The sequence below is a fragment of the Xenopus laevis genome, chromosome 4S (genome assembly GCF_017654675.1).
Source record: "Xenopus laevis strain J_2021 chromosome 4S, Xenopus_laevis_v10.1, whole genome shotgun sequence".
NCBI classification, from domain to species: domain Eukaryota; kingdom Metazoa; phylum Chordata; class Amphibia; order Anura; family Pipidae; genus Xenopus; species Xenopus laevis.
Window position 1 is genome coordinate 124,522,110 of NC_054378.1, and position 12,458 is coordinate 124,534,567.

General features: G+C 42.8%; 1 protein-coding gene across 1 annotated transcript in view; it reads right to left on the reverse strand.

The window, feature by feature from the left end:
* atxn7.S (ataxin 7 S homeolog) overlaps positions 1 to 12,450 on the reverse strand; it is a 106,588-nt gene extending 94,138 nt beyond the window's left edge. The window contains exon 1 of the mRNA XM_018261498.2: positions 12,291 to 12,450. Coding sequence (XP_018116987.1) covers positions 12,291 to 12,450 — 160 coding nt within the window. The remainder of the gene's footprint in view (positions 1 to 12,290) is intronic.
* Positions 12,451 to 12,458: the final 8 nt, after the last annotated feature.

Below are 12,458 nucleotides of genomic sequence, written 5' to 3' on the forward strand. Positions count from 1 at the left end.
CTGATTTAAAGGGGTTGTTCTGCTGTAGATCAGTGATCTCCAACCAGTGGCTTGCGAGGAACATGTCCGACCCCTTAGGTTAAACACACATGGAGATTCGGGGAGTAGTAGTAGCCCAGCGACAAATCACCTCTTCGTTTTCTGAAGTCGCCCCAAGTTGCCTCACGAGGAAACGTCGGGAGACTTCGGAAAGCAAAGCGCTCGGTGTGCCATCCCGTTGGTAATTTCGATTCTATTCAGCAGGAAGGCAGTTCGGGGAGATTAATCGCCAGAAGAAGAGGCGATTTGTCGCCGGGCGACTAAATCTCCCGGAATCTCCATTTGTGTCTCTGCCCTTAGATTTTAATCCCAATGGTCTCAAAGCAGGTGCTTATTTTTGAGTTCCTGACAGAGCCTCCTCTAGGCTGCCCGTCCACTAATAGTCAATCATGGCCCATAATTGGCACCCTCTGGGACTTTTTTCCTGCTTGTGTTGCTCTACGACTTTTTTTTACATTTGAATGTTGCTCACGGGTAAAAGAGGTTGGAGGTCCTGCCGTACAGAATGCTATTGTTATATAATTTGCAATTGGTCTTTTTTTATTTGCAGTATTTCTGTTCAGCAGCTCTTTAGTTTGGAATTTCAGCAGCTACCTGGTTGCTAGGGTCCAGTTGAATATAGCAGTTGAGAAGTGGTTTGTAAGAGAGAGACAGGAATGTGTATAGAGGGTCTAAATAGAAAGATTAAAAATAAAAAGTAACGATAATACTGCAGCCACACAGAGCAATCGTTTTTGGCTGCTGGGGTCAGTGATCCCGATTTAAAAGCTGGGAAGAGTCAACAGAGGAACAGAGGAAGAAAAATATTTTAAAAACTATAAAAAAATAAAAAAAGGCCAATTGAAAAGTTGGAATCTGAAGGCTGTGCTTGGAGAAGTGAGGTGATGCTTACTAGATGGGTTTACTTCTCCTTTAGCTTCTTGATAAGTGGTCCCATACAGTTTATCTACAGGCTGTGAGCAAACATAGGTTATTCCTGATACATTGTAGTTAGTACAAAGGGAGTAGTTGTGAAGTTATAAAATTAGGAGACTGTTCATGCAGAACTGGTTTACTACAAAGTAGGGAGGGATGCACCGAATCCAGGATTCGGCCTTTTTCAGCAGGATTCGGCTTTGGCCGAATCCTTGTGCCTGGCCGAACCGAATCTGAATATGTAAATTAGGGGCGGGAAGGGAACTCGTGACTTTTCGCCAGAAAACAAGTAAAAAAAAAAGTTTCACTTTTTTCCTTCCCTGACTCTAATTTGCATATGCAAATTAGGAGTCGGTTTGGTATTTGGCCGAATCCCAAATAGTGAATTAATTTCATCCCTAGTACAAAGGAATGAGGGCTGTTCAGGCAATTAAACTTGGGGGGGGGGGGTCCCTGTTGTTATTTGGTGTGTTTGACCTGGAAGATGATTGCGGAAACAGGCAATTTTAAAAATCACAGTGATAAATGGAGTGTTTATATTTTGCTCTGTATTTCCAGCACAGCACCGATGCAATTAATAATTCCATATCAGTTACAGACATTTAACTAAAAAAACCTAATTGAAAAAAAACATTTGTTTAGAAAGGGGGTAATTGAAATAGCCAGCCTAGTTAATACCAACTTGTTGCTTTTGTATTTATACTTTAAGAAAAAAATCCATATTATTTTCTCGGCGTGCTTCCTTACAAGCTGCCTCTAATTGGAAGGCATTAGTGCAACGCTAGCGAGTCTGGCTGCAATTATGACCACTTCCACCGTCTCAAAGCCAATTCTAAAAATAACATTAGTGCCGTAATCTTGCCACCGAACCAGGGCCGTGAATCATAAAATGAGAATTTCTTTCATCGCAGAGGCAGCAATTGAAATACTTTATAGGAAGGGTGGGGGCGTCATTAAATAACCTCTCCTGGAGATGGAAGCTCAGATACTGTAAAACAATCCATTATTATATGGAAGGAAGGATTACGTGTCTAGCTGGGAAAAGAAAAAGGACACAAGCAAAGTACAGAATATTTGCAAAGAAGAACCAGCAACCACAGGGTATTATCAAATCAAAAAATGTGTATTAGGTAAAGCATGTGTATATATATATATATATAACATGTTTTCCCATGACAGTATCCCTTTAAGGTAATAGTACGGCAGTTCCCAGCCATATTTATATAAAAATCGGAATATTCTGAGTACATATTAAAGGAGTGATACCAAAAAATGAAAGTGTATCAAAATAATTACAGTATAATGTAGTGTTACATAGTTAGATTGGGTTGAAAAAAGACAAAGTCCATCAAGTTCAACCCCTCCAAATGAAAACCCAGCCCCATACACACACCCCTCCCTACTGTCACATAAATTCTATATCCCCATATCTATACTAACTATAGAGTTTAGTATCACAATAGCCTTTGTATTATGTCTGTCCAAGAAATCATCCAAGTCCCTCTTATAGTCATTAACTGAATCAGCATCACAACATCACCCGGCAGTGCATTCCCCAACCTCACTGTCCTCACTGTGATGAACCCCCTACGTTGCTTCAAATGAAAGTTCTTTTCTTCTAGTCTGAAGGGGAGGCCTCTGGTACGTGATCCACTTTATGGGTAAAAAGGTCCCCTGCTATTTGTCTATAATGTCCTCTAATGTACTTGTAAAGTCTAATCATGTCCCCTCACAAGCGCCTTTTTTCCAGAGAAAACAACCCCAACCTTGTCAGTCTCCCCTCATAATTTAACTCTTCCCTCCCTCTAACCAGTTTAGTTGCACTTAGTCTCTGCACTCTCTCCAGCTCATTTATATCCCTCTTAAGGACTGGAGTCCAAAACTGCCCCCATACTCCAGATGAGGCCTCACCAGGGACCTATAAAGAGGCAGAATTATGTTTTCATCCCTTGAGTTAATGCCCTTTTTTATGCAAGACACAACTTTATTTGCTTTAGTAGCCACAGAATGACACTGCCCAGAATTAGACAACGTGTTATCTACAAAAACCCCTAGATCCTTTTCCTTATAAGTTGCCCTGCACTTATAAGAGTTCTGTGTTTGCTTCTGAAACTTTACTATAGTTTATATAAACAAACTGCTGTGTAGCCATGGGGGCAGCCATTCAAGGATACACAGTAGAAAACAGATAAGTACTACTATAGTTTATATAAAGAAGCTGCTGTGTAGCCAAGGGGGCAGCCATTCAAGCACAGGATACACAGTAGATAACAGATAAGTACTACTATAGTTTATATAAACAAGCTGCTGTGTAGCCATGGGGGCAGCCATTCAAGCACAGGATACACAGTAGATAACAGATAAGTACTACTATAGTTTATATAAACAAGCTGCTGTGTAGCCATGGGGGCAGCCATTCAAGCACAGAATACACAGTAGATAACAGATAAGTACTACTATAGTTTATATAAACAAGCTGCTGTGTAGCCATGGGGGCAGCCATTCAAGCACAGGATACACAGTAGATAACAGATAAGTACTACTATAGTTTATATAAACAAGCTGCTGTGTAGCCATGGGCTGCCCCTGTGATTACACAGCAGCTTGTTTATAAAACCAAAGTAAAGTTTCTGAAGCACAGAAATTTAATGAATGCAGTACTGTAATTACTTTGATACACTTTCATTTTTTGGTGTTACTGTTCTTTTAAGCCATACTTCTATACACTACTGCTGGAGACTTTACTAGAAAATAAGTGGGAAGTCTGCAGCATTAAAGCAGGCAGTGATTTAAGGTTTCTGTTGATCCCTGTGGCCAAAAAGCTCTGGCATTGTGCTTCTCAAATCAGGCTCAAGGATGGAGAGGCAGGTGTTAGACCAACAGGCAGAGAAATACCAGGAGGCACTTTGTGGTGTAACGCCCCATCCATCTGCACTCCTTTATTTGCCCTTATGTTAAACGTTGCCATTCAACATCGTAGGGGTAACACTAAGAAGTTCTGCCAGTACAAACAATCATAGCAGCAATGCTATATTCCGAATGAGGGGACATATCCAACAGTATATATATACACGGGGAATGTGCACACATTCATCAACAGATGTGGCTTGTGTTTCACTGGTGACAAAACAAAGAGGCTGCTGGTAAGAAGAAACAATAGGGAATGTTCATTGCTGCTGAATGGGAAACATATGGGCAGCTTCCCTTGGCTTCTGTCCTCTCTCACATCTGAAGAACAAGTGGAACAATTAATCACACATCTTTCAAAGCATCCTGTGAATCGTCTGTAATACGCAAGACAATGCAGCCATCCGATGCAACGTTAGGAAACCAGTTATCCATCCGGTTGCTATGGGAAAAGCCTGAGTAAGCAACAGTGTAAACTTGCCAGGATATAAGGACAACCTGAAACACAAGAGTATCCGGGGGTACTGCAGGTTGCAAAGTCCAAAACTAGGGCAGTTATATACAACCTGGATCCAGATCTTAAACATAAGCTTCATAATACCGAATAAGAAACTTTCTAAATACAATCAATTAAATATTCTGCATTGTTTCTGAAATAATCAAGTTTATATTCACCATCCCTCTCTCTTAGCATCTGTTTTTCCTCATTCTGTCTTTATTCAGGAGTTCTGTGTCAGATGAATGATCCAATATATCTTTTAGGGGGGCTCCTTTTGCCTAGAAGATGTATTAGAGCTCATTCTATTAAACTCGCCAGACATCATGTCTCTCTACATGCAGGATTTGTGCAAAAGGCAGTTATTTTTATACTGGAATCAATTATTTCAGTGAGCTCTGATACATTTTCTAGGCAAAAGGAGCCCCTCTATAAGATACATTGGATTGAACTGTCTATGAATATGTGACACCCAACTGCTGCATGAAGACAGAATGAAGAGAAACAGATGCTGAGTGAGGAATAGTGAAGATAAACTTGATTATTTCAGAAATGATGCAGTAAACTTCTTATGCTGGAAACTAATGAAGAAGGGATGAGGCACTGGGTAATCACAGTTTTATACCTCCCAACATTTGGAAAACAGAGAGAGGGACATAAACATTTGCCATGCATAGCGTGGCAAAAAAAATTTGGACCACGTGCATTTTATGTCAGCAACCCCTAAATACCACATCCTTTTAAAAAAATTTGGCAGGTTATGAAAGTTTGAACACATTTCTGGGGGTTTTAGGTGTTATTACAGTTTTGCTAATGAAGGTGAATTGCCCTTTAAGCTGCAAGTCCCAGTTTTCCCAAACAGTTACAATTATATATTTGCTTATCTTAAATTGTTACAAAAGTATCTAAGAGCACCTTCCATTCTGGGCTCCCTGCCTAAAGCTTCAGTTTTAGAAACACTGTATTTTTTTTCTGGCTGTTCAGTGCAGGGGCTCAAAGAGAAAGTTGGGACAGTTCAGTAACGATTCGGGACTAAAGGTGGCCATACACGGGCCGATAAAAGCTGCCGACAGACTGAGTCGGCAGCTTATTGGCCTATTTATGGGGCTCTCCGACGGGCTTCCCCGATCGATATCTGGCTGAAAGTTGGGCAGATGTCGATCGGGCGGGACTAAAAATCCCGTTGGATCGTGGACCGGGTCTGTTCGTTGATGCGGTCCCGCGATCCGACCACCCGTTACCCCTCATTATGATCCGATCGCTGGGTCCTAGGGCCCACGATCGGATCAGCCTGATATCGCCCACCTCAATCTGGGAGAGATCCGCTCGTATGGTGACATCGAGCGGATCTCTCCGTGTGTGGCCACATTACTTGTTAAAGGGGTTGTTCATCTTCCAAACACTTTTTTCAGCTCCAGTATTTTCCGATTGTTCACCATAAATAAAGACTTTTTTCAATTGCTTTCTATCTTTTATTTTTTACTGTTTTCCCAAAATGTAAATTTAAATGGTGTCTCTGGTGTTTCAGTCTGGCAGCTCAGTGATCCAGGAGCATCTCAATTGTTACAATTTACCCAATTTAGTTGATACATTTCTCAGCAGCATCTTTGAAATATTAGCATCTATTGTATCAATTCTAACCGCTGCCTTTAATAAAACTCAGGGATTCTGCTCAGCAGGGACAATAATAACAATTGTATCAACTAAATGTATCAATTTAGAACAGTTAAAGAGTCAGCGACCCCACCCCGAGCAGCTTTAGAACGTGTAAAATTAAACTTTACACTTCAATATTACAAAAACTATCACAAATAGAAAGTGATTGGAAAAAGTCTTTATCTCTGGGGAACTGTTTGCAACCAAGTGTTTGAAGGTGAAAAAAGTGTTTGAAGGTGAACGACCCCTTTAAGTTATCAAAATCAGGGCTGTCCCGTGACAAAACGGGACAGTTGGGAGGTATGCAGTTTGCTGGATTTCTATGCCTAAATAGCTCAAAGTCTCAGACTTACTGTCTAGTTTGCCCAAAGCACCCATAATATTACCAATTAATGACATGTCAGAAGTAGTGTTGCCACCTGGCTGGTATTTTACTGGCCTAGTCGGTAAAACACCAGCCAAGGCCGGGGCCGGTATTACAAATTTACCAGCAATGTAGCTGCCGGTAAATTTGTAATACATCAAACAAATGCCCGTGGCCTGCACCCAGCCTAGTAAAAACTAACCTTTTTGCTGCTGGCTTGAGTCCAAACGCGCACTGTGGCCCCGCCCCCTTTGACATCACAACCGGCCCAGCCAATCACGCTCCATGGATCCACCCCCTTAATTGTCGCGACCCGACCCTTTGCAGCCAGGGCACGCCCTTTTATTCCTGCCCCGTCCACCAGCCGGTAGAGATTTTTTTTTAAAAGGTGACAACCCTTTCCATAAAGAAGGTGCTCACCACTTTGTCACCATCATGGCCCCTATTAGTCATACACGCCATTACACAAAGGGATGCAGACATAAAGCACAATATCGTATATATTTTATTTTACTGCTGGAAGAAGTAGTGGCACTTTTGCACAAGGGGAATCATTTCACAGTACTCATGTAATAGTACTCATCCTTTCTGGAAAGGCTAATGGCACAAGGGAAATTTTCTCTTTCACTAAACTAAGAACATAAAGGGGTTGTTCACCTTCCAAGCACTTTTTCAGTTGAGCGGATCTCAGATTGTTCTCCAGAAATAAAGACTTTTTTCAGTTGCTTTCCATTTTTTATTCTTTACCGTTTATCCAAAATCAAAGTTATGTCCCTGTCTCTAGAGTCTGGCAGCTCAGTAATTCAGGAGCAGATTCTGAATGGTTACAATTTTGCAACATTTAAGGTGGCCATACATGGATAGATCCACTCGTTTGGCGACCTCTCTCCTATATGCCAACCTTGAGGTGGGCAATATCGGGCTGACCCGATCATGGGCCCTAGGGAACGGGCGGTTGGATCGCGGGACCGCATCAACGAACATATGCGGCTGTGATCCGACGGGATTTTTTGTCCCATCCAATTGAGATCTGGCCGAAAGTCTCGATCGGGGAAGCCCGTCGGGGAGCCCCATACACGGGCCAATAAGCTGCCGTTTCGGTCTGTCGGCAGCTTTTATCGGCCCGTGTATGGCCACCTTTAGTTGATCCATTTCTCAGCAGCATCTCTGGAGTATTAGTATCAATTCTAACAGCTGCCTGTAATGAAACCCAGAGATTCTGCTCAGCAGGGACAAAGATAAGAAATGTATCAACTAAATGTATCAATTTAGAACAGTTTATAGGGTCAACGACCCCCCTCCCAGAGCTGCTTTAGAAGGTTAAAAATGACACTTTCCACTTCAATATTAGAAAAACTGTCACACATAGAAAATCATTGGAAAAGGTTGTTATTTCTGGTGAACAGTCTAAAAACAACTAGGTGTACAGCAGCTTTATTGCTACTGACGTATGTCCCTGTATAACAAGAAAAGCATCAAGGAATAATCCCAAACAGAGTAATGAATACATAAACTAAACATGTAATAATGTTATTAGCAGAGCTTGGTGATGTCACTTGTCACATGGCTCACTGAAACGTCTGTGTTATATAACAATTCATGTTACATGCTTGAGCCCGTTACTTTGATTAGATGTGTGCATATGTACAGACACAAAAATAGCTGCCTGTCAGCAAATAAAAAAAATACACACTCTAACACTCTTATGGCCTCCAGAACACAGCAGTAAGGCTGGGCCTGTAATCTAATGTAATACTTTATGTCAGGGGTCCCCAGCCGCCGGGCCTCAGATATACTTGAACTGGGTCGCCGAGTCCGTAATTTGACGCAGGGCGCACAAAATTTGACGCCCCCCAGTCCTTGCAAAAAATTAGGGCTTTACATCGGTCCATGGGGCAAAAAAGGTTGGGGAGCGTTGCTTTATGTGACTCAGGGATGTCCAACCTATGACAACACTTAAACTTAAACACTTAAACTTCCCATCAACATATAAGTGGGGCATGTGAGCAGGTTTGGCCTGACAATCAAAATAGACAGTGGCATTTTAGGTACATAAGGGCCCAAACAGCCCCCAGTAGTCCAATAAATAATGACTGTATAGGGCATCTTACAGCAGCCCACAGACTGCCAGTGTGTGAGTTACAGTTCAAGCCACAGGTTAAATATCTCTAGTACATATACCCCCACCAAATGCCCCTCGGCAAATGCCCTAGTCTCCAACAAACCCTGCTCATACACAGATACACACATATATATATATATATATATATATATATATATATATATATATATATATATATATATATATATACACAGACATGTTACCAGTATACAGTATTATATATGAGCAGATATCCAGTACACATTCCTCATGAAAACAATACATAGCACACACATTTATATTATATATATATATATATATATATATATATATATATATATATATATATATATATATATATATATATTACCCACAGAGAAATTTATAGGTGAAGCCAGTACTCTAATCCTGCAGCTCCTGTGTAATATTTCTGAGTAAGGACTGAACTAGTATAATGAGGAAGGGGGAGTACTAGGGGCAGTACGACAAGGAAGGGGGGAGTACTAGGGGCAGTCTAGGGAGGAATTGGGAGTACAAGGGTAGTGGAGTGAGTAATATTGAGTACTAGGAGTTGTATAGTGAGTAATATGGAGTACTATGTGTAGCAAAGGAAGGAATGGGGAGTACTAGGGGTAGCATTGGGAAGACTAGGGAGTACTAGGGGTAGCACAGAGAGGAATGGGGAGTACTAGGGGTAGCATAGGGAGCAATGGGGTGTAATAGAGGCAGCATAGGGAGGAATGGGGAGTACCAGGGGTAGCATAGGGAGGAATTGGGAGTACTAGGGGTAGCATAGGGAGCAATCGGGAGTGCTATTGGTAGCATAGGGAGGAATGGGGAGTACTAGGGGAAGTAGAGTGAGTAATATGGAGTACTAGGGGGAGTATAGGGAGGAAGGGGGAGTATTGGGAGGAATGGGGAGTAATAGGGGGGAGTATAAGCGGAAGGAGGAGTACTAAGGAGAGTACTGGGAGGTAGGGGGGAGTAAAGGGTGGAAGGGGGAGTACTAGTGGGGTATAGGGAGGAAGGGGTGGAGTATTAGGGGGAGTTTAGGAAGAAAGGGGGAGTGCTAAGGGAAGTACAAGGAGGAAGGGGGAGAACTGGGGGTAGTAGAAGGAGTAATATGGAGTACTAAGGGTAGTACAGCGAGGAAGGGAAAGTACTAGGGGCAGTAGAGTGAGTAATAGAGCACTAGGGGCAGTAGAGTGAGTAAGATGGAGTAGTAGGGGCAGTAGAGTGAGTAAGATGGAGTAGTAGGGGCTGTAGAGTGAGTAAGATGGAGTAGTAGGGGCAGTAGAGTGAGTAAGATGGAGTAGTAGGGACAGTAGAGTGAGTAAGATGGAGTAGTAGGGGCAGTAGAGTGAGTAATGTGGAATAGTAGGGGCAGTAGAGTGAGTAAGATGGAGTAGTAGGGGCGGTAGAGTGAGTAAGATGGAATAGTAGGGGCAGTAGAGTGAGTAATGTGGAATAGTAGGAGTAGTAGAATAAGTAAGATGGAGTAGTAGAGTGAGTAAGATGGAGTAGTAGGGGCAGTAGAGTATGATGGAGTAGTTGGGGGCAGTAGAGTGAGAAATATGGAGTAGTAGAGTGAGTAATATGGAGTAGTAGGAGCAGTAGAGTGAGTTAGATGGAGTAGTAGAGTAAGTAAGATGGAGTAGTAGGAGCAGTAGAGTGAGTAATATGGAGTAGTAGGGGCAGTAGAGTGAGTAATATGGAGTAGTAGGGGCAGTAGAGTGAGTAATATGGAGTAGTAGGGGTAGTAGTGTGAGTAAGATGGAGTAGTAGGAGCAGTAGAGTGAGTAGTAGAGTGAGTAAGATGGAGTAGTAGGGGCAGTAGAGTGAGTAATATGGAGTAGTAGGAGCAGTAGAGTGAGTAAGATGGAGTAGTAGGAACAGTAGAGTGAGTAAGATGGAGTAGTAGGAACAGTAGAGTGAGTAAGATGGAGTAGTAGGAGCAGTAGAGTGAGTAGTAGGAGCAGAAGTGTGAGTAAGATGGAGTAGTAGGAACAGTAGAGTGAGTAAGATGGAGTAGTAGAGTGAGCAATATGGAGTAGTAGGAGCAGTATAGTGAGTAGTAGGAGTAGTAGAGTGAGTAAGATAGATTAGTAGGGGTAGTAGTGTGAGTAAGATGGAGTAGTAGGAGCAGTAGTGTGAGTAAGATGGAGTAGTAGGAGCAGTAGAGTGAGTAAGATGGAGTAGTAGGAGCAGTAGAGTGAGTAAGATGGAGTAGTAGGAGCAGTAGAGTGAGTAAGATGGAGTAGTAGGAGCAGTAGAGTGAGTAAGATGGAGTAGTAGGAGCAGTAGAGTGAGTAAGATGGAGTAGTAGGAGCAGTAGAGTAATATGGAATAGTAGGGGCAGTAGAGTGAGTAAGATGGAGTAGTAGGAGCGGTAGAGTGAGTAAGATGGAGTAGTAGAGTGAGTAATATGGAGTAGTAGGAGTAGTAGGGGCAGTAGAGTGAGTAGTAGGGGCAGTAGAGTGAGTAATGTGGAGTAGTAGGGGCAGTAGAGTGAGTAGTAGGGGCAATAGAGTGAGTCATGTGGAGTAGTAGGGGCAGTAGAGTGAGTAGTAGGGGCAATAGAGCGAGTAATGTGGAGTATTAGGGGCAGTAGAGTGAGTAGTAGGGGCAATAGAGTGAGTAATGTGGAGTAGTAGAAGCAGTAGAGTGAGTAGTAGGGGCAATAGAGTGAGTTATGTGGAGTAGTAGAAGCAGTAGAGTGAATAAGATGAAGTAGTAGGGGCAGTAGAGTGAGTAGTAGGAGCAGTAGAGTGAGTAGTAGGGGCAGTAAAGTGAGTAAGATGGAGTAGTAGAATTAGTACAGTGAGTAATGTGGAGTAGTAGGAGTAGTAGAGTGAGTAATGTGGAGTAGTAGAGTGAGTAATGTGGAGTAGTAGAGTGAGTAATGTGGAGTAGTAGTGAGTAATGTGGCATAGTAGGAGTAGTAGAGTGAGTAATGTGGAGTAGTAGGAGTAGTAGAATGTGCAATGTGGAGTAATAGGAGCAGTAGAGTGAGTAGTAGGAGTAGTAGGAGTAGTAGAGTGAGTAGTAGGAGTAGTAGAGTGAGTAGTAGGAGTAGTAGAGTGAGTAGTAGGGGCATTCGTGTAAGTAAGATGTGGAGTAGTAGAAGCAGTAGAGTGAATAAGATGGAGTAGTAGGGGCAGTAGAGTGAGTAGTAGGAGCAGTAGAGTGAGTAGTAGGGGCAGTAAAGTGAGTAAGATGGAGTAGTAGAAGTAGTAGAGTGAGTAATGTGGAGTAGTAGAGTGAGTAATGTGGAGTAGTAGGAGTAGTAGAGTGAGTAATATGGAGTAATAGTGAGTAATGTGGAGTAGTAGGAGTAGTAGAGTGAGTAATGTGGAGTAGTAGGAGTAGTAGAGTGAGTAATGTGGAGTAGTAGGAGTAGTAGAATGTGCAATGTGGAGTAGTAGGAGTAGTCGAATGTGCAATGTGGAGTAGTAGGGGCAGTAGTGTGAATAAGATGGAGTAATAGGAGCAGTAGAGTGAGTAGTAGGAGTAGTAGAGTGAGTAGTAGGAGTAGTAGAGTGAGTAGTAGGAGTAGTAGAGTGAGTAGTAGGGGCATTCGTGTAAGTAAGATGGAGTAGTAGGAGTAGTAGAGTGAGTAATGTGGAGTAGTAGGGGCAGTAGAGTGAGTAAGAGTGAGTAGTAGTTACAGGTCTCAGGGCAGCAGGAGACGCAGGGGTTACAGACATACAGTACAGCTGTGGAGTTGTGTATAAATATAAATATGAGGGGATAATCATGTCTCACACACAATCATGGCAAGAAGCCGGTTACCGGCAGCTGGTGTCACTTACCTGCGGGGCCCGAGGAGGCCTGACTTGGGCTGTGGGTCCGGCTATAGACAGGAGGCGCTGGGCCGCCCGACACTGGGGGGAGCTTATAGGGAAGGCGAGAGCGAGGCTGTGACAGAGGCCTCCATGCTGCTGCCTGTCTCTCCGGCTCTCGCTGCTGCATTCTGGGAG